The sequence below is a fragment of the Parasteatoda tepidariorum genome, chromosome 8 (genome assembly GCF_982258835.1).
Source record: "Parasteatoda tepidariorum strain Cologne lab strain chromosome 8, Ptep-v5.0, whole genome shotgun sequence".
Taxonomy (NCBI): Eukaryota; Metazoa; Arthropoda; class Arachnida; order Araneae; family Theridiidae; genus Parasteatoda; species Parasteatoda tepidariorum.
In genome coordinates, this window is record NC_141762.1 from 96,405,384 (window position 1) to 96,429,226 (window position 23,843).

Sequence of the window (23,843 nt, forward strand, 5' to 3'; positions counted from 1 at the left end):
TTGCATAAATATATTTGGGAATAATATTATTTGCAATACATACCCGATATTTATAAATATAATAAATATTTATTTGCAATATAATTATAATAATATTATAAATATTTGCAATACATACCCGAGTTAACTCGGGATAATAAATATTTGCAATACATACCCGAGTTAACTCGGGATAATAAATATTTGCAATACATACCCGAGTTAACTCGGGATAATAAATATTTGCAATACATACCCGAGTTAACTCGGGATAATAAATATTTGCAATACATACCCGAGTTAACTCGGGATAATAAATATTTGCAATACATACCCGAGTTAACTCGGGATAATAAATATTTGCAATACATACCCGAGTTAACTCGGGATAATCAGGGAAGCGGTTAAGGGTAATTTGCAACATTACTGAATATTTACACACTGTTTAATTTACGAATGTTCCATTTCGAATTAAAAATAATTAAGAAAAAAAGTATAATTCACGAAAAAGTTTGAAAAGAATATGACATGACAAAATTGCAATTATTTTATAGAAAGATGTGTAAACGTCATCAATAAAAGTTATCTCTTATAAGATAAAAAATATTATCAATAGTTATCTCTCAAATTTGTTGCATAGCAAATTATTCCTTCTCAAGATTCATAACGCATGTTTAATTCTTAGATTTGAAGTAATTTAACAAGTAAAAAACTATTACTAGCGCTTTTAAATTGTAAAAATTAATAACGTGTTGAATATGCAAAAAAGAGAATAAAGTTATACAAATCTGTGGTTTTTAAAATAAACGAGGTTATTTTAGTTTTGTACGCATAGGAAATTAGATTTATTATACGAATTTTAAAAGTTCTATTCTGTAAAGTGTTTAGTATAATTTAAAACGGTTTTATTCAAATGTACAATAGCATAGATACTTTTTTTTCTTATCAAACCAAAAATTATGAAATATCTTTGACTGACAGAATATCATTCTTTTGTTCCCATAGTAACCTAGAAAAAATAGAATGCTCTTTGTTCAATGGTTCTTCTAATGCTATTTTTTAATAATAATAAAAAAAAGAAGCAGCTATTATTTCTGGAGACATACGTAACCATGGAAACAGATTAACTTTTCTAAAGTCTTTATCTTAGTTTCAAGATTCTTAATTTCTTTCTTTCAACGACTGTACAATAATAAGCTTCAGTTCAGAGAGTAAATTGTTTAGATTTAGTAAAGATTACGCTTTTAAGCGGGCTCACGAGGAATTTTTATTTTATTCCGTATTAAAATATTAGAAAAGAGAACCCCCCCCCAAAAAAAAAAACAGATTTAAAATGTAGAAAAACTTTAATCATCTAAATTTAAAAAGCATAAAAAAAGAAGATAAAAGAGATTCTTTTAATTTTTTAAAATTCCTAATGCTCCTGTTAAATTCTTAGTTTTAGGCTACAGTGGACACAGAAAATCGTGAAAATCACCCGAAAAATCGATTTTCTAATTTCGACCTCTTCATATTAATTAGTAAAAAAGCATATTAATTATTAAAATCATAAGAATTTGTAAAACATTAGGCAATATTAGCGCTGTTTTGCTTTTTTATTACAAAAACTTGTTTTTGTGAGTGTTTTGTGTAGTGTTTCTCAAAACAAAAATTTTGCATCGAACTGGAAATTGAAATAGTTCCATGCGCTATAATTTCGATGGCTATTCCATGAAACTTTTTTGACGCACTCTCTAGATCAATAAAAAAAAACTTGAAGAGAAAAAAAATTTGAAAATAGGGTGTCACAACATATTTTATTGTCATTTCAGTGTTCCAAAATGATCATACAGGGACGCTTTTCAGGTTTTTTTAAATATTTTTTTAAAGCCTAAACTTGCTTTTTCTAGTAGAAAAATTAATAGAAAAATGTGCAAATCCCCCCCCCCCCCCTACAATTTGAAGAGTTGAAACCAACAAATAGATTTTGAATTTAAGGAAAAATTTAGCTCAAAGAGCTAATTTAAACTTCACAATAATTCGACAAAATGTAAACTTTTCCTGTTATAGCATGAATTATGCATCAAATTATAAATTTTTTTTATGTTCTCTATCTAAATGTAAACAATTTCTACAAGTTACAGCAATGTAACCTTATTTTTTAAGAAAAACTTATTAAGAGTCCACTGTAGCCTTAAGGATGATATATTATGTGAATTTTTAAATAAGATAGGTTTGTCATAAGTAAGGCCCGGATTTTGATGACATTTGCATTTTTTTTGCATTTTTTGTCTTTTGGAGCATTTTCTTAGATTTATAGGGTATTTTTCTTTAAATTTTGGGGCGTATTTTGCATTTTAATGCATTTTTTAAAGTTTTTTGTTAATTTTTTCCAATTTTTATTATTTTTTTATCAATTTTCATTATTACACTGGCTTCCAAACAATGAAGAAAATCTATAGAATATTAACAGGTGAAGCAAAATCTTTTCAAATTGAAGAAGAATTGTCAGTAAGTGAGACCGTTTTTTTCAAGTACGCACCTATAACATCAGTAGACGTTGAAAGAAGCTTCTGCAGGAATGAAAATTTACTTTCAGACAAGAGACTCTCGTTTACATTTCAAATTATCAAAAAACAATTAATAATCAAATGTAATTCTGATATTCAGTAATATTATGAGATGGAAGTTGTTATATTCATTTAAGTTTCTATACAAAATAAAAATATTTTGGTGTCAATATATTTTCCTTTTTTTGTTATTTTAGGATATAAAACAAATTTTTCAAACTTTAATGAACGCAGAACAAGTATTGCATTGCTTTATATTTTTTAAATGACTCATAATAGTTTTAAAGAGCAAAACATTTTTTAATTCAATATTTTTTCTTTATTTAAGGCATTTTTTGCGCAATTTTTGGATTTTTAAGGGCATTTTTTGTCCTTTTTAGGGTCATTTTTTGCACTTTTTAAGGGCATTAGTTGAGATTTTTTAGGTCATCAAAATCCGGGCTCTAGTCATAAGTAAGTAGTAAAATGAAAAAGCCTAACAAAATAAGATCCCTTTAAATTTCAGATTAGTTACTGAATACTTGCTGCTTGTTTGCAAGATAAAAATGAAAGATAAGGGACTTTTCCAGTGTAAAATCTTAGGAAGTAATGAAATAATAATTCTTATTTTTTTACGTTCATTGATAAAATGTTTTTAAGCAAGTTACAATGCTAAGCAATTTGAGATTTACCGGACCTTTCCTCCAAATCTATATTGTGTTGGCAACTAAGTTCCCGCCACTTTTTTTGAATTTTAACGTTACACATACCATTAAACGTTTTTGGCATAACGTTTTCGATCGTTTGAAAGAGGCTCTTTTGTTTTCTAGCAGAATATATATACAGTCAGACCTCTATTTAACGAAGTCGCTAAATCTCGATAATAAGTTCGTTATATGGAACATTTGTTAAATAGAAAGTCACCTTTTGAAATACTTAAATAACACAGAACAGGTTTTATATTCCTAAACACTAGACATAATTAAAATAGCAAGTGATACACCTTCATCTTGTAAACTAGTATCCACTATTTATTTTGTAAATTTTGACCATAGAAGAAATCTGCGTGGAAAGCAAGAATAGAGCAAAACATTATCCAGTACATGCTACATGCATTTTCAACTAAAAAAAGCTCAATTTTTGTATAAAATTATTGTTGCGTTTATTATAAAAGTAATATTAAACATAACTTACCTCTTGCGTTAAGTTTAATTACTACTGATTAAATCCGTTGATTTTGTCTGAGTTTTTCGCTTGAAATGCAAACAAAAAGGGAAAGGGGTTTTACTGCTTTCTCTAAAAGTTAAGTGGCTTCCAAAATCAATTCTAGGTCATTTCGCCCATATAATGCGTTTACAAGTTTGAGATATTTTAGGAAATAGGGAAAGTGAAGAAAAACTCGTTGAACAGAAAATTCGCTTCGCAATTTGGAAGTTATTTCACGAAGAAATTTCCAAAAAATTCTTGGTTCCTCGAAAAAAATTGCTAAATAAAGAAATTCGCAAAATGGAAGTTCGTTAAATAGAAGTCCGACTGTATATTGTTTGTTCAAGTTAATTTATGTCAGTTTTAAAATCATTAAAATGACTGTCAACTCACGAAAAATGAGCATTTTCAATACCACCTTTTTTGTTGTCGTTTTCAATCAAGTATTGACGACCGTAAAAGCTGCTCGCGACATTTCTGCTGTGCAGGGAGAGGTAGTCGTCACTGAAGGAATCACTCGTGATTTGTATGCCTAGTTTAAGAATGGAATTTTTGACCTTAAAGATGCTATTCTTACACCCCCGTTAAGTCGTTGAAGTGATTAAACCAACTTTTGTACGAACATTCCTATCAAACAATAGAGCCGACAGACACTGTTTGAAATTTTTCCGAAAAAATGGTGCAGTGAACAATTTATTTATTATGGACGATTTATTATAATTGTTATTTCACCATATTTAACCAAAATAATCAAATAACCATTAAAAAGATAGTATCCAAACTGTTAACTGTGAGAAAAAAATCATTTATAAACTGCTTTCACCTAAAACTGTTAAACAACCAGAATATTATCTGCGTCAACTAGGCCAACAGTAAATAAAAATCGTGAGCACATTCTTCAAAAGGCTAAGCAGCTAAATGTTAAGAATCTAAAGGTTAAGAATTAAAATTTTTACTTTTCATTATCGAAGCCTTAACAATCTTATATAAATAAATGTGTGGTAAATAACTAATGAAACCACTTTGTTCCTTTCAGCTGGGTATAGTTTCTCTATGGTAAGAACTCCCCCATCACGAAGTCTGAGGCCGTCTGCTGCTATTGAAACAAGAATAGCGCTTTCAGGGAAGATAGCTTCTCGTCACTCTTAGGGCTAACACATTAGACTGAATAAAAAGATTCCCTATCTCTCGCCGACCCAAGCCTTAAACCACACTTGACCCCACACCCCTACTTGAAATAGTTATACCTCGTCACTATATTCACAGCCACGGGTCCAGACGAATGGCTAGGGGAGTTTTTACTTTGGACAAACTATACATACTGTAACCTACAAGTTAAATCAATCTATCTCATTACGGGCTGAACGAGTGATGAAAATTCAAAATTTCCACTATGCCTTCAACGCGTGAGGAGTTTCCAGTATGATTTACTCTTTAATTAGTGACCCTGGGTTATTGGAGCATGAAACTCTAATTCACACATCGATGACAGCACCACAGCTGCTTAATACAAAAAAGTCTAGTATTTCCCTTTTCTCAAAATAGATGGCACCACTAGATAATATAATTAAGACCCATTTTGCAAGTCACCTGACAAAACACAACTCAACCACAGCCTTACTACAATACCTATTATCTAACAAAAAACCCAATTCCAGTTAAATTTCATTTTTTTTGGTTTTAAAACCAAACTAGTTGTATATTGTTACAAAACTGTATAATTTTGTATTCCTGTTGTTTTTTTTCTTCTTAACCATACCAGTTGCAAACGGTTTTAAACAGAGGTACTCCATACACGGTTTTGAAGCAAAGGAAAGCCCCTACCCGTAAATTTTACGGTTAATTGAATGGACGGACTGTTGATTTTATCAGAATTTTATTATAAAAATTTTAATAGTGTAGAAAAGGGAATGCTGCCCCACTTTAAAATTTTTTTTGAACATTAGTTGCCAACCTAATATAATTCTCTTGACAGATCAAAATTTCCTTTGCTTTATCTCCCTTTTCATCATGGTTTCCAAGATTTTCTAAAAAATATTTCTTTTTTGGAAAAATTTTCATTTTACTGGGCTAGTTAGTAATATATTAATTACTTTATATTTATTTTTTGTCAGGGCTAAAGAGAATAGAAGGGCTAGTTCACTCCGCTCTTAGAGCTGAAGCTACGATTTCCCTCCTCATGACGTCACTGTGTCCACAGATCTCGGAGATCGCAAGCAAAGATATTATGATAAATTGGCATCTTTCTCTTTGTAAAAATAAGTTAGATTTTTTCTGGTTATTTGCTTTCAAACTTTACGTAATTAACACATTATTTCCGTTCATAAACATAGTTCAAAAAAACTTTCTTGGCCATTATATTTAAAAAAATACCATTTTAAACTTATAAAAATGTTTTACTAGTTGGCGAAAAGGACACTATAAATACTTTATTTTAAAAAAGTTCAGTTTTAACTTTAATTATTAAGAAAAATGAAAGCATATATCGATACTTTTTTTATCTACATATTCTTTTATAACAATAAGTAGTGTTAAATTTAGAATCCCTGATTTTAAAATATGCCGTTAATAGCAATTTGTTCATACTTAATCATTAGGAAACATCAACCTTAAACGCTAATTACTGAAACAAAATAATAATTTAGGTTCATAATGACATTAGAAACTTTACAATTGTTTATAGATATTTAAATTTACGATGATATAATTTATAGATATTTAAATTTAAGAGAATATAATTTTTAAAAAAAATCATAAATATTTAGAATAACTACATTAAAAAATATGTTATGAAATTAGGAGAATTCCAACTATATACTATATATTTTATTCATACTTTTTTTTTACATTTTAATTTTCTTTGACTTTATCCATTTTTTAAATTTTTTTCACCTGCCTTTCTTTTTGAAGTAACGAGGCGGTTTCTATTTAGATAATGAATTGTTGTAAAAGTTCTTAATGACAGAATAAACGTATTGCTGTTTTATATTAACTGTGTCATTTCGGAATCCATTCTTTACATAGTTGTTCATTTACTTTAGGGAACACGCGGAAAATTATATTTTTTCCTTCTGCTTTTATATAAAATTTTTTCAAGTTGCAATCGCGAAAACTGGCATTTCGATTATAGTTTTAAATTCTTGTAAATTCACTGCAAAAACTGAGGAAAGTCATTATAGAAAATAACAATTGTCTTAGAATATCTAGCAAAAAGAAATGCTCCAATATTAGTTAGAGCTAGTAAGGCCGAACGCTCTGTTCTTGAAGTAAAAGTGCGAGCTTTGCGCCAAAGTGACGTCACTAGAGAAAATCGGAGGATTGGCGCGGCGAGAGCTACTTCAAAGGAGTGAACCAGCCCTTCTATTCTCTTTAGGCCTGAATTTTTGTAGTCTACAACATTTTTTATTAGTTTATATTTGAAAAAAAAATATATAATAATCTTCCTATAGAATTTAAAGAAAAAATGGAATGTAATAAAAAGGTGGGTAAAAATTTTTTTAAAATTCTATTTTTGGGCAGAAGTAGATTTTTTATACATATTTAAATGAATGAAACAGGGAAAGGTTATGGAAAATTTGAGCAAAAAACGTCTTTTTTTTTTTTTTTAAACATTTACTACTTAGCTACATTTATAATCTTTTTTTTTCGTTTCAGTTTAGACGATAAATACAGTAGTGTAGAATTTGAATTTGCAGTAATTAATTTTTCAAATGCTGGACACTGAATGTTATGAGTCCCTTATGTTAACGCGTTTTTTTCAGGGAACGTTAGCAGAAAAAAAAAATACTTCGAAAACCGACTTTAATAGACAAAAAAAAAAAAAAAAAAAAAAAAAAATTCATCGCCGAAAGGAGAACACATGTTACCCATAGGCAAAATGGTTGCTGTATAATATTTTTTCTACTCTCTTTATTTGTGATATTCACCTGAATTAATATTGAAAACGATCTAGTTTGAACTGTAGGTTAGAATTTCTGATCCTTAATTAAAACAAAAATATCGTTCAAATGATGAAATTTTCTTTTATTCACAACTCAAGAAGTATTTATGGGATCTCTCTGGTCCCCTATCTCAAAAATAATCTCACCAACTTAATGCACAACAAAATTAAAAGCGAAAAAAAGAACTCTAATAAATTTTACAAACAGCAGCGGTCGCCATAGCAACGCATGCAGTGACGAAGCTCTTTTCTATTACTCTCGAACACAGTTTAAAAGTGTGATGACGTCTAAATAAGGGGCGCACGCCATCAAACCCAAAACGACACCCATTTTGCCGATGGGTAAAAGAAAAATGGTTACGATAAACACCGATTAACTAATAAAAAAAAAGTTAGTTTTATTTTGATACGTAGATGCAATATTTATATAAACAATTCTTATAAAATTGCTATGATATTAAAACTCGCAAAGTAACCTTTTTTTTCAGACATTACACTAGGAAAAACATCTTAAGTCAGCCATACATTCTGCATCTTTAAGACAACATCAAATCATTATAAATATAAATTATTATTTACAGCAGTCACATAAGAAGGGTTGTTCAAATCGCAAAGCCACAAGACACAAGAAGTTGCTAGAAAGTCACAGAAGCGTTTATATGTTACATTCTACATTAAGTGTGTAAAGCTTATAAACCAGTACAGAACTCATGCTTATTGAGAAGCGCGGAGTGATATCATGAAATAATACAGCGTATGGGTCGTAAGCTATTTGAAGTATATGGCTTTTGACTAATTATCGTCGTAATTATTAGGCTAATTGGAAAAATCTCCAATATTTTTTTTTAATTAGCCTAACACTTTTACCGTGAGCTTACTTACTTTTAGGCAAGCTAGAAAATGTGTCATCCTTTGTTTAATTAGCCTGATTAATTTCAAGTAGTTTGCAATAAGTCCAAAATAGCGGAAAAAAACACAATTTAATTAAATGTTTATAACAATAAGCCTGACAGGTTCAAACTGATCAACACTTCCGAATTAGTCTAAGGGCATGTTGGCTGATTGTAATAAGTCTAAGAAAATATCAGGCTGAATTTAAAAAAAAACAACAACAAACAACAGCAAAAAAATAATAAATTTTTCCCATTAGTCTGAGGTATTGTAAAGTACTAGTGACATTTGCAAGACTGAATTTTTTAATAATCCTACAGCAGAGCCTGGTGGGTCAGGGGATAGAGAATTCGCCTTCCAATGAGGTGAACCGGGTTCGATTCTTAGTGGTAGGTAGGTCTCAGTAGCAGACGGATTATGGGTTAGAGTCCCCAATCGTCAGTCTATCCGTGAGAGGTCTTTGTAGTTTTCCTCTCCACGTAAAGCTAATTAGTTCCAATAAAAAGTCTTCCACAAGGCAATGTTCTCCCGATACTTAATCCAGGAGTTCCGTTGTCTGCTGCATTGGGTTCAAAATTGCAAGGTTACGGAGTTGAACATTAGTAGTCGTGAACTCTAAATTGGGTTGGCTGTTCAACGACTGTTTTAAAATAAAACAATCCTACAGCATCTTATGATCCCCCTTGCTATTGGGCCAACAATTAGAAGTTAACGCGTTTTCTCTCACCACGCAACGCATATGCGGCTTAGTTTCATTCAAAATGTCGTTCACGAATGCGAATCATCTCCAATTCTTGTCCCAAAAGTTGGGTTCAAATTATACAAGACTATGGAGAGGACAATTGATATCTGGATTGGCTGTTCAAACGTCGGTTATAACACAAAGTATTAATCTTCGAAAGCACTGGTCTCTAAGTTCACCTTCTTAAGGCACGCAATATTTCTGATGTCATAGATAAGCACTGACTCTTCCACTTGGAGAGTGTGCTTCATGCAGTACAGTAAAATCTGTGTAAGTTGATCACTTGTAATGTATTTAGTGGTTAATTTAGGCAGGTTACCAACTTATAAAAGGAATGTGCCACTGTTTTTTTATATCATGTTATCCCTAAAAATAACACGTTAATTGTTTTTTTTTATATGGTGAACTTTCAAATGGTTTTGGTTAGTTTTTCATACTATTTGAAAAATTCGGTAAAATTCTGACTTATAACAAATTAACGTAAAAAATATCTTTGAAAATGTTTTCATTTTTTTTCCCGTTCAACTTATGCATGGTTTTTTAATGATACCCTTAGATAAAATAGACTTAACTCAGCGATCAATATTCAAGATAGACATAAGGTGAAATTGCAAAGGTTTTGCTTTCTCTTATGTTTTAGGATTAAAGTCGGACCTCTATTTAACGAAGTCGCTCAATCCCAATAATAAGTTCGTTACATGAAAAATTGCTTAAATAGAAAATCACATTTTGAAATACTTAAGCAACCCAAAACAGGTTTTAAATTCATAAACACTAGGCATAATTTAAATAGCAATGGATACGCCTTTATCTTGTGAACTAGTATCTACTATTTATTTTATAAATCTTAATCATGAACGAAATCTGCATGGAAAGCAAGAATAGAGCAAAACATTATCCAGTGTTACACTATCATGCTAGTAACATATTCAACTAAAAAAAAGTTTCATTTATGTGTAAAATTATGGCTGCATTTATTACATTTATGTGTAACATTATGGCTGTATTTATAAACATACATTGCCACATGCGTTCTTTAGTTTAATTGCTACTGATAAAATTCGTCAATTTTGTCTGAGTGTTTCGTTTGAAATGCAAACAGAAAGGGAAAGGGGTTTTATTGCTTTCTCTAAAAGTTAAGTGGCTTCGAAAATCAATTCAAAGTCATTTTCCCCATATAAAGTGTTTACAAGTTAGAGATATTTTGGGATATAGGGAAAGTGGAACTAAAAGAAAAGTTTGTTAAATAGAAAATTTACTTCGCAATTTGGAAGAAATTTCCAAAATGTTCTTGGTTCCTCGGAAAAAAAAATCGCAAAATGTAAAAATCGTTAAACAGAAGTCCGACTGTAGTTCCATTCCGTTCTGGATAAAAGCTGTCAGCTCTCAAGGGTGGTCATCTTGTCAGGTTTAACTGTAACACTTGAATGCAACGCAACTGTAAATTTTTAAGCAACTTCTTGGTGGTGTGGTGTAAGCGAAAATTGACATATTTTACTTGTAGAAAGGGATTTATATAGCTCTCTTTTTTCTTAAAAAAAACTGAATTCGATCGAATGTTTGGGGGATAAAGGGAACAGGCACGATACATCAAAACCACATCGAACATTAACGCTCGTAAAAATGTCGTAAAACGCTCATTTGTATAGATTCATAACATCCACACTTAAAATTCATATACATGAATATGGGAAGGAAAATATCAACAGCTTTATAATACGTTTATACAATACAATAAGAAAAACTCATTTTCTCCAGTCCACCCCTGTGTCTATAGGACTGGTCAATATGGACCACCCCAAATGTAAACTATCGACTTTAGACATCTGCGGGATTTTAATTAATTTTTTTTTTTTTTTACAGATTGTCGAGTGCAAGACCTTGTCTTGCAGTGTTTGCAGTTCAGATACTATCTTTGAGAAGAAGGGAATTGCAGAGGCCTTATTGTCTTTAGATGACTACTTGGATCCTGTTTTCAGTCACTGAACTACTTGGCGCGAAATGTGTCCACCTCTGGCTCCTTTGGCGAGGTAAATACTCCTTGCATCACTGCTTACCAGAGAACAATTGTTGCTAAATCAAAAAAAAAAAAATTATTATTTTCATATCATATTTATCTCATTTAAGCTTTAAAGTGCATAAGAACTTCAACTAAAAAAAAAAGCAAAGAATTTTTTCGAAACTTAAAATGATATTTTTGTTTTTTATAAAATTTGTGATTATTTTTCGAAATAAAAATTTTTTTTCCAGCCGCATTTAATGAAATTAAAGAATAAATTGGGATCGACTAAAGGCGATCACAGGTTACCCGTTGGCTAAACGATTGTTGTCCAATTTTTTTTGGACAACAATCTGAATAAGTATAGAAAACGATCCAGTTTGAACTGTAGGTTAGAATTTCTGATTCTTAATTAAAACAATAAAAACTAAAATATCGCTCAAATGATGAAATTCTCTTTTATTCACAACTCAAGAAGTATTTATGGGATCTCTCTGGTTTTCATATCTCAAAAACAAACTCACCAACTTAATGCGCAACAAAATTAAAAGTGAAAAAAAATGAATTCTAAAAAAATGTATCAAACAGCAACGGTCGCCATAGCAACGCATGCAATGACGACGTGTACGCACTGTTACTCTTGAACACAGTTGATAAGTGTGATGGCGTCGAAACAAGGTAGGCACGCCATCAAACCCAAAACAACACTCATTTCGCCAATGGACTCTTTGGTCAAAAATGGATCAAAAGTCATTAAAAATGTTAAAAAAACAAAAAAGGGAGACACAATTACGAAATTTCACACAATCAAAGAATGAAACTGATTTATACAAATTCAAAAAGGGCATAGTATGAAAATAACATTTTAAATAATAAGTGAAGGTCCTAAATAATAAATGCCCTAGTTAATGCTAAAATATTTTTAACTAGCGAACGGCGCATAAAGAAGAAAATTTAGTCCGGAAACGAATTTAACCCGAAACGAGAGAAAGGATGCTGCAGAATCTAATAGTGCGTCGAATAATTTGGTCAATACACTAAAAAGAATTTTGTTTGCTTACGCTTGTGCCTCCACTTTCCCACGTGCAAATATAACCATTACTACTATAAATATTTAGATCTATTGGAGAACAGAAGTACTTTTTCTGAGTAATCATTTTTAAAAGTAACATTTATCTTCTTATAACATTATATTGTTCAAACAAATTTGATGAGCTCACAACTATAATTTAATATTTTCGCTTACCAAACGGGCGGATATATTAAATAGGGGAGAGTGGGGTCGATTGTAACATTTTCTACTTAACTATTTTTAACTAAAAAAAAAATCCAATATATTATTAGTATTAATTGACAGACGAGTAAAGTAGACTATCCTCTGCTAGAAAAAAAAAATAAATACCTTATTTTAAATGCTATTATATTAGTTATTAAAATTTTTTGACAGTCGTGCACTTGTTACAATTGTCCCCACTTACGGGGTCAATTGTAACAGTTCATAAATTCAACTAAAACATAGTTAATTATACACATTATCATAGTTGTGATATATTTTTTTATTGATCAAAATAGTAGAGATATTTTAGGAGTAGAAATAATAATGAGCAGAGACCTAAAGGGTTAAACTTTTAACTTTAAGGGGCTAAAAATTTTAATTTATGCTGTGAAAGGTGACAAATAAAATAATGCACATGCAACATAATATAAATGATATAGGAAACTATTGGTGGTTCTTAAAGAGTTAAGTAATAAGAGTTTGTAAACACAAGATTATTTATTTTCAGCTGTTACAATCGTCCCTTTACTTATTGTCACAATCGTCCCCAGGACGCCATTTCAGCTTCATTTGTTAAAAACAATGCTAGTTAATTAACAAAACTAATCTTTTTTTTTTGAAATGTTAATTAAGGTGTCCACTTACATATTCGGTTAATAATTTTAATTTGTTTAAACAAAATTACTTTGTTACAATATAATATTCTAATACCAAAAAAAGTACTTACGTAACGTGAAAATATCTTTTGTGATGTAACTCTTTTAAAAGTACTTAAAAATGGTTGCCAGAAGGGGTGTACATGTAGATTTATTAAATACACCTTGTGCGCCACCTAGGAACCAAATCTAGAACCAGACACTCAAAATTTTTGCTCTGTTACTATCGTACCCTGTTACAATTGACCCTACTCTCCCCTACTATTTTTGCTTGCGTCTTATTGTGGAAGAAGCTGATCGTTAAATTCTAAATCATTTAACAGAACTCTTCAACTGTAATTTATAACAGCAAATTAACGTTATTTGCACAAAAATAATAATTGTAAAACGGGTTAATAAGATTAGACCACTTTTCTAAATAACTTTACATTAAAATGTAGCGTAGAATTACATAATAATAATAAAAAACAATACTCTTGGTTACAAACTCTTGAATTAAAAGCGTAATAATAGCAGTACAGGAAAATAACTTTACATTGGGGATACAAGAACATCTAATATATATAATTCTCTAACGTGGTTCCCAAATTTTGGCTGTATTTCTTTTCCGCCGGTGGCAACGTTTGCTTTGTTTTGTTTACGCTACTATTTCTCTTACACGGCGAATCGACCAATGATTGCCGCTAAAAATGTCACATACCAAATCTAGCTGAGGTGGCTCAACATATAGCGCTTTTAAAAACGGAAATTGAAATAACCAGAGAGCATCAGCAGCGGCAATCTCATACTATTAAGCTAGGCAGAAGTGAGTAGTTTTTGTCGATAGATCTCTATTTTAGTATTTTGTCGAAAGCCCTTTTTTTCACGAATTTATATATTACGAATTTACTTGACGATTTTTGATTTATATCACGAATTATACTATAGCACATTTCTAATAATTTTAACGAATTACATGTCATTTATTTGAATTCAAATCTATTTTAATGACTTAGTATTTACTAAAAAGATGTAATTTAAAAAAAAGAAAGACAAAAAAAAAAGTTTTTATATGGATTTGAATTCTTAGAATTTTGTGCATTTGCAATGTACCTAAGTTAGTAGAGAGCGAAGCGAGATTGGTTTGCGAAGCAAACCATATAGGATTACGAAGCAATTTTCGGGGGTTGGCGAGCGTTGCGAGCAGGGGGCGCAGACCACTAGTTTTTAGAAAAACAATACCTTTATGAATTTTATTAATTTCATGCTGATAGCTAAACAATATGGAAATGAATGAGGAAAAACTGGATCCTACCGACCAATAAAAATGCATGGACAAAAATTTTAAACTGCTACACCATTATTAGATTTTAATATAAAGTAAGATATTTTCCTTTGATGGAGAATGAAGGCAAATGAAAATGATATCTATTTAAATTTTTGGTGCAAAATCTCAATTAAAAATAAGATTCTTCATTTTGATTTCATGACTAATCGCTTGATGCTTCGAAATATTTTTTGTTGATGTAATTCCAATTCCCGAAGAAATTAAAAAAATAGCTGAGAATTTTCGTCTGTTGCCGAAAGAGTTTTAAATGTAAACAATGCAAAATGAAAAAAGAAAAGAACATGAAATAAATCGACAGTTTTTGGTTTAAAAATAAAGTCGCAAAATTTTAAAGGTTTGTAAAAACAGGATTACGACTAGCGCATTCACTATTTGTATTTATATGAAAATTCTAATAATATTTCGTCTTCTTTTTGCAATAACAGTCCATTTTTCGTACAATGTAAAAAAGAACATTTCATTAAAATTTTTTTTTATTATGTTTGGCAGTCAAGGGGAAAGAAATAGATATGAATAGAGTTTCTAGACATATTGTCTAGCAGTTCATATTCAGTTTCATAACGCGTCCCAATGTCATTTAATTTAACACTTATGAACAATTTGGAACTGTTTCAAAAGGAATTCTTTCTTTGTTAAACACTGAATGAGGTATTTTTTTTCCTTCCTCCATAGTTGAAAAATGAGTTAATAGCAATTCTAGTAAAGTATAGATATCCTCTTTTTATATTTATAATCATGCCTTCAATGGAGCATGATTTGTCGTTAAAGTAGTTAAAAGAATTTTAACTTAAAATGTTTGCGCAAAAAATGGAATGAGGACATTTCTAATAATTAGAATTAAAAGTATTTGCTTTCTTAAATACTGTATGACTTGAAAACAATTGTTCGTTAGACAACACTGTGTATTGCATGTTGCTAATAGGGAGATTTCGCACCCATTTTTCCGACCATCAGACGTAGATCTTATTGACTCTGGGCCACAGAGGCATCCTCATTGTGTACGTTGACGGGCCAGAGAAGAATTTGCAGCAATCAGATTTGAATTTTTTTTTTTTTTTTGAGTTAGAGCTTAGTTTCCTTATCGAACTAACGTTACAAGAATCGCTACAAACTACTTTTTTTTTGCCCTACTCACTACACTACTGCTTTTAAAATATAGCGTAGGGGAGAGTGGGGTCAATTGTAACAGGGTACGATTGTAACAGAGCAAAAATTTCGAGTGTCGGGTTCTAGATTTGGTTCCTAGGTGGCGCACAAGGTGTATTTAATAAATCTACATGTACACTCCTGCTGGCAACCATTTTTGTGTACTTTTGAAAGAGTTACATCACAAAAGATATTTTCACGCCACGCAAGTACTTTTTTTGGTATTAGAATATTATATTGTAACAAAGTAATTTTGTTTAAAAAAATAAAAATTAGTAACCGAATATGTAAGTGGACACCTTAATTAACATTTCAAAAAGAAAAATATTAGTTATGTCAATTAACTAGCATTGTTTTTAACAAATGAAGCTGAAATGGCGTCTTGGGGACAATTGTAACAATAAGTAAAGGGGCGATTGTAACAGCTGAAAATAAATTCATAATTTCAATTGCAATTGTTTAACCTTTTAGGTCCCATTTCTTATGTTTACAAACCATTGCTTAACTCTTTAAGAACCACAAATAGTTTCATATATCATTTATATTATGTTGCATGTGCATTATTTTATTTGTCACCTTTCACAGCACAAATTAAAACTTTTAACCCTTTAGGTCTCTGCTCATTATTATTTTTACTCCTAAAATATCACTACTATTTTAATCAATAAAAAAATATATTACAACTATGATAATCTGTATGATTAACTATGTTTGAGTTGAATTTATGAACTGTTATAATTGACCCCGTAAGTGGGGACAATTGTAACATGTGCACGACTGTCAAAAATTGTTAATAACTAATATAACAACATTTAAAATAAGGTATTTATTTTTTTTTCTACTAGAGGAGAGTCTACTTTACTCGTCTGTCAATTAATACTAATAATATATTGGATTTTTTGTTAGTTAAAAATAGTTAAGTAAAAAATGTTACAATTGACCCCACTCTCCCCTACTATACTACAAGCTACTGAAAAACGTAGCGACTACGGTAGTTTCGCTATTTGCAGCGTGCTACTTCCGGCCAGGGCTAAAGAGAATACAAGGGCTAGTTCACTCCGCTCTTAGAGCTGAAGCTACGATTTCCCTCCTCATGACGTCACTGTGTCTGCAGATCTCGGAGATCGCAAGCAAAGATATGATAACTTTGCATCTTTCTCTTGTAAAAATAAGTTAGACTTTTTCTGGCCTTCAAACTTTACGTAATTAACACATTATTTCCGTTCATAAACACAGTTCAAAAAAAACTTTCTTGGTTATTATATTAAAAAAATACCATTTTAAACTTATAAAAATGTTTTGCTAGTTGGTGAAAATGACACGATAAATACTTTATTTTAAAAAGTTCAGTTTTAACTTTAACTATTAAGAAAAATGAAGGCATATATCGACACTTTTTTTATCTACATATTCTTTTATAAAGATAAGTTAAGTTAAATTTAGAATCCCTGATTTTAAAATATGTCGTTAATAGCAATTTGTTCATACTTAATCATTAGGAAACATCAACCTTAAACGCTAATTACTGAAACAAAATAATAATTTAGGTTCATAATGACATCAGAAATTTTACAATTGTTTATAGACATTTAAATTTACGATGATGTAATATATAGATATTTAAATTGAAGAGAATATAATTTTTAAAAAAAATCATAAATATTTAGAATAATTACATTAAAAAATATGTTATGAAATTAGGAGAATTTCAACTATATACTATATATTTTATTTATACTTTTTACATACATTTTAATTTTCTTTGACTTTATCTATTTTTTAATTCTTTTCACCTGCCTTTATTTATGAAGTAGCGAGGCGGTTTCTATTTAGATAATGAATTTTTATAAAAGTTCTTTACGACAGAATAAACGTATTGCGGTTTTATATTAACTGTGTCATTTCGGAATCCATTCTTTACGTAGTTGTTCATTTACTTTAGGGAACACGCGAAAAATTATACTTTTTCCTTTTGTTTTTATATCAGAATTTTTGCAAGTTGCAATCGCACAAACTGGCATTTCGATAATAGTTTTAAATTCTTGTAAATTCACTGCAAAAACTGAGGAAAGTCATTATAGAAAATAACAAATGTCTTAGAATATCTCGCAAAAAGAAATGATCCAATATTAGTTAGAGCTAGTAAGGCCAAACGCTCCGTTCTTGAAGTAAAAGTGCGAGCTTTACGCCAAAGTGACGTCACTAGAGTGACGTCGGAGGATCGGCGCGGCAAGAGATACTTCAAAGGAGTGAACCAGCTCTTCTATTCTCTTTAGCCCTGACTTCCGGCAACTGTCTACCAGGCTGCTTAACTTTAATTTTTTTAAAAAAAAAATAACTTTGCCTTTGTATGCTTTACAGCTCTACAGCTCTACAGCTTTGTTTGCTTTACAGCTCTAAATAAAGTGCTTTTAGACTGGCAGATTAAACACAACTTTCAATTAAGTCAAGTTTCGTGTCTATATAGAATCCAAAAAATTAAAACTATCCACTATTTCGTGATGACGGTTTTCAAATACATGAACGAACTTCTTTCAGATATGGTGACAAATAGGGACATTTTTTAAAACAGTTATTTTTTTTTATTATTTAGTTTAATCTACATTCAGAGCCTGACAAAGGCAAGGGCATACGGGGCAGTTGCCCCGGGCCCCACATCAGAAGCGGCCCCCAAATCGAATTAAAAATTTATTTTAGGTCTCCTTCTTTGATGAACTTTTTTTTAAACAAAATATCAGTACAGTGTAAAATCCATCTGTTTTATGTTAGCTTCTTCATTAATATCTATTGTATGAACACAATAAATCTATATTTCGTAAATCCCCGGCTTTCTAGTGCAGAATTCAGCAGATTTTTTGCAATTACGATGGACAAATTTGGCCAATCAAAAGCCTGTATTTTCACATATCGCAAAATGCGATATTTTACAAAAATACAGGCTTCTGATTGGCTTAAGTGAGCCATCGTCATTGCGAAAATTTAGCTGAATTTCGCCCTAATGTCAGCAAGGATGTGAATTTTTCGCAACTAGACGACAAAGTTAACAATCAGAAAACTGCATTCGGCATGAATGGATATAGAATTGTCAGAAAATGAATATAGTGGACAGAACGATACCATTAAAAGGGTGGAGGCGACTTTATAGCTATTATAGATTCGAGTCAATTTTCTAGCTTCATATGAGGTGAAATATCTATATCTGTATAATGAGGTGAAAATTTTAAATACCTCCATATACTTCAGAGGGGGGCCCCAAAGAAGTTTTTATTAGGCTAAGACGGGCCCCTGTCTACATTCATAACTTTTACAATAGAGAAAACGAACATTTTATTTTAATTAATCTCAAACTATTCATCAAATAATTTTCGAAATTTCTTCTGCATAAAATTCATTACTTTTAAAAATTAGTCCTTCCTATTTGCAATTTCACCATATTGCTACAGAAAGATCAGAGCATCGAATTTCTTTTAAGATTTATCTTGCATATTCAAAACTTAAACAAGCTATTTACGAAAATTAATCTTTAGTAATTACAAGTTCATCAAACTATTTTCGAAAATTCGTTCTTGCATAATTACAACTTTATCAAGCTATTTTCGAAAATTTTTCTTGCATAGGTATAGAAGGTCATCGTATTACTTTAGAAAAATAATATCCTTTCGCTACAAACTCATCGAACGATTCTGAAGACAATTATTACGAAGATATTTACTTTTTAAAATTGAAGTGCGTCTTTAGGTAAAGTGTATTGTAAATAAATAATTGAATAAAGTGCGTTGAAAAAATTACATTAAAATAGTTTTTTATTTATAAATGTTTGTTTAATCCAAAATGTTTCTCTGAGTAAAATTTACGGTACTTTTCTTATTGATGTTAGTTTTTAGATAATGTAGGCAATTATTCTAGCATATTTATATATTTTTCAATGGAGCGAAATTGAAAGAAAAAAAGAGCTGATTTCTTTTGAAAATGTGCATGTTTTTAACAATTAAAAATGTTTTAAATGCACAAAACAGTAATTTTAATTTTTTACTCTTAATTATCAAACAACTTAAAACTGTCCATAATTAATTTCCTTAAAAGTGTTTAAATAAAAAGAAAATAATACTTTTTAGAATGACATTTCAATAGATATAAAAAGTTAACAACTTTAAATATGTAACTCATGATATAAGTTCAGTAAAAATATTTTATTGAAGACTCAGAATACAATATCTGGTTTTTAGAATATATACTGAAATATCCTACTTGTTACTCGTTAACAAAAATGTGTAATATCCGTTTTACATTCCATATAATGTAAATAATTTTAACATTTGGAAATTTGAAAATAAAAGAAACATAGACACTTATTGATATGCCCCACTCTATTAAAATTTACAACTATTAAAATAAAAACTCTCTATTCTTTTACTGTCTAAATTCTTACTCTATTAAAATAAAAACTCTCTACTCTTTTACTCTCTAAATTCTTACTCTATTAAAATAAAAACTCTCTACTCTTTTAATCTCTAAATTCTTACTCTATTAAAATAAAAACTCTTTACTCTTTTACTCTCTAAATTCTCAAACCATTAAAATAAAAACTGTCTACTCTTTAACTCTCTAACTACTTACTCTATTAAAATAAAAACTCTCTACTCTTTTACTCTCTAAATTCTTACTCTATTAAAATAAAGACTCTCGACTCTTTTACTCTAAATTCTTACTCTATTAAAATAAAAACTTTCTACTCTTTTACTCTCTAAATTCTCACAACATTAAAATAAAAACTGTCGACACTTTAACTCTCTAACTACTTACTCTATTAAAATAAAAACTCTTTACTCTTTTACTCTCTAAATTCTTACTCTATTAAGATAAAAACTCTCGACTCTTTTACTTTCTAAATTCTTACTCTATTAAAATAAAAACTCTCGACTCTTTTAATCTCTAAATTCTTACTCTATTAAAATAAAAACTCTCTACTCTTTGACTCTCTAAATTCTTACTCTATTAAAATAAAAACTTCTTACTCCTTTACTCTCAAATTCTTATTCTATTGAAATAAAAACTATCTACATTTTTACGCTCTAAATTCTGACTCTATTAAAATAAAAACTCTCTACTCTTTTACTCTCCAAATTCTTATTCTATTAAAATAAAAACTCTCTACATTTTTACGCTCTAAATTCTGACTCTATTAAAATAAAAACTCTCTACTCTTTTACTCTCTAAATTCTTACTCTATTAAAATAAAATAAAAAGGATTTAACAAATTGAGTAGTTGAGGACTTAGATGGCGTGTTTTGAATTGTTTTTAAACTTCAAATAAATAGATAAATTATTTAATTATTAAAAATATCATTGTTGTTAAAAAAATTGGAATGGATTTGTGTTGTTGGCCTTTAACAGAGAAGAATTAATTTTACTGGAATTTAATTATATTAATTATTTAATTAATAAATTTAATTATATGTAGTGTAATGCTATCAATTACCATTCCAGTTCCTATTTGTTGCAAGAGGCTGGATGCCTGATTGGGATTTGCACCTGGTACTTGTGCTGCATTCCGTTGCAGGTCTGTAGCACACACTGCAGCAGCAGAATAACGTCTCATTCCTGGTCTAGATGGCGTTGAAAATTCAATATTGAAGTTCGGAGTGACCTATAAGTAACAGGTGAAATATAATTAAAAAGAAACATTCTTAAATATTTGCATATAACAGGCAAGATATTTCCAACACTAGATTTCTCACCAGAAAAGTTTGTAATAGATCATGAAAGATGGTAATAAAGTTAGGGTAAGCCTATGTAGTACACTTTTTTTTTGATGTTAACTCTAATTTAAATCACGAATGTGTAGTATGTCTACCATTACAAAAATGCAATTCCAATTCACTGTTATATAAGACATGTTAACTCGATTCAATGCCGGGGTACCTTTTCATAGATGAAGGTTGACATTATCGATAAAACCTCTTCCAACATCGGTGACTTTTGGACGTGATGTGAACACGCCCACTTCGATTTGAACACGCCTACTTCGATGGATTCCCCATTGAACAGCTGACTTGCTACTTGTGACTGTGACATTATCCACCTCCTAGCGACGATGCTACTCAGTCAAGATCACACGCAACGTTGGCCTGTGTGCACTCGATTGCTAATGGCAATACAGGAGCGACTAAGAGAATGAGCTTAATACAGCTCTCATGATCAGCATTTAAAAAGTCCGGTGATATTAATACAGCTCTCCCGGCTCCTCACAAAACAGCAATGAATCAACTAGTGGTATCCATTAATCGAATTCTGTCACAAATATAATTCTGGTGAGGGAGTACTGCAGTGTGCTTATCATTGCAAAAATACAGTTCCAATTCACTAGTATATAAGACATGTTAACTCGATTCTATCAGCGAGGTACCTTTCCATAGATGAAGGTTGACGTAGTCGATAATATGCGCCCCACAGGATCAATTATATTCTTAGATAAAACAATCTGGTAAAATATTGGAAGGCGTAACGGAAAAACAATAAAACAAATCCAAAGTCAAATTTGAAAAACGCTAAAGCAGCTCAAAATTTGTCTTCAAATAAATTTATGAAACATTAGAGAATTATAATTAAATTGAAGTGGAAAAGTAACTGGGATTAAAACAAACATTTTCCATCATGAATGTAATACTTCATCAGAGGACATCCTGCAGGCAATCAGATGGGAGCTTTTGTGTGCAGAACTGTTTAACAAAACTGTTATTCGTGTCCCTAAAAACCTGTTGATACGATCCAAGTTCTCGGACGAAGATTGATTGAAATTGATGGAAACTTGTTTTACTTTGAGCTTGGATCGCGTAAACGATCATCCAAGTACTTGGTTCAAGTCCTTGGAAGATGGTGGAGCATGTTCTACTTTTCATCCAAGTTTTTTTTCCCTAAACCAATCAGCTTCTTAAATTTCGTGACGTCAACAAGAAAGCCATCAGATTATGTCATTTTGTTGTCTATTTCCATATATTTTAGTCCTAATAAATTAATCTGTTAGGGTCTATTTGAGGTATTTTGATTTTATTTGAATTCAATAAGTAATTTTAAATTCATTAAGTGTGATTTCAATATGTTGAATATGAACAATGCGCATGCGCAAATTTTTCTTCCGAAAAATCAGTGGCATTCCAGAACTTGGATAGCGTCGACGAATCATCCAATTTCTTGGAGAGAGAAATCCCTCCAATTTCTCGGATTCAAGAACTTGGACCGTGCAAACAGGCCTTAACTGCTTAACAAAACACAAGTGTTATTTGTCTTGTTAAACAGTTATTAACGAAAAAAAACCCCTATGTGAATGCATGCAGAATGTCCCTTAATGAAGTCCTGCATTACATTCATGTTACTTTTCAAGAGTGCGTAGCCAAATCTTTCAACAAAAAATAAGCACCTTTTAAGTACTTTTTAAGCACTCAAAAAATATCTTTATGCACAATATACGTTAGCAAAATATAAAATAATTTTCACAGACTTTACGCGATTTTTATAAAATAACTAGTTTCCGACAAAGAACTCTTTTTCCCGATTAAATTAGCCATTATAAAAAGATCGAGAGAATTTTCGGTTCGATTTCGGAGGTTGGAAAATGAAACCTGAAATTGAGAATAAGTTGCAAAATGTAGCAGAGTTGCACATGAGAGTGCAAGAATCTCACCGTACCCAGCTCAGTTGACGCACATGCGGACTCCCAAGTATTTCATCAAACATGTAAAATGATTGGCGCTTTCATACGCTATGGACTGACGGTACGCTGAAATAGATTGTGGTTGATTGAATTGTGAAAACGTTGAATAGAACAGTGTGAAAAGCACGTTTTTGCATAATACGTTGCGAAAATCGACATGGTAAGGAAAAAAAAATCTCATCTTCGAAAAGGGAACATTAAGCACTCTTTCAAAACACCCCATAAATAAGCACCTTTAAGGGCTTTTAAAAAACGAAAATCAAAAATAAGCACCTATAAGCACTTTTTAAAAGCGCTACTCACCATGTTTTCTATTTAAATTTAATTATAATTTTTTTTTCTTCATAAATTTCAATAACGAATAGATATTCATAGGACTAGGAGGCTTCGCCCCTTGCTCGCTGGCGCTCGCCAACCTCCGGAACTGCTTTCGCAGTTCATT

The 23,843-nt window shown here is 30.6% G+C and overlaps 2 protein-coding genes across 5 annotated transcripts in view; one reads left to right on the plus strand and one right to left on the minus strand.

Moving 5' to 3' along the window:
• LOC107453622 (ankyrin repeat and BTB/POZ domain-containing protein 2) overlaps window positions 1–23,843 on the plus strand; it is a 442,842-nt gene that overhangs the window by 211,624 nt on the left and 207,375 nt on the right. The gene's annotated exons all lie outside the window — the stretch shown is intronic.
• The window catches only part of LOC107453616 (SCY1-like protein 2), a 556,894-nt gene continuing 542,724 nt past the window's right edge, over window positions 9,674–23,843 (minus strand). For all 4 annotated transcript variants that reach the window (XM_087169467.1, XM_087169470.1, XM_087169468.1 and 1 more), the window contains 2 exons: window positions 21,170–21,337; window positions 9,674–11,359 (listed from right to left, as the gene is read on the minus strand). In XM_087169467.1, coding sequence (XP_087025593.1) covers window positions 11,333–11,359; window positions 21,170–21,337 — 195 coding nt within the window. In that variant the 3' untranslated portion in view covers window positions 9,674–11,332. The remainder of the gene's footprint in view (window positions 11,360–21,169; window positions 21,338–23,843) is intronic.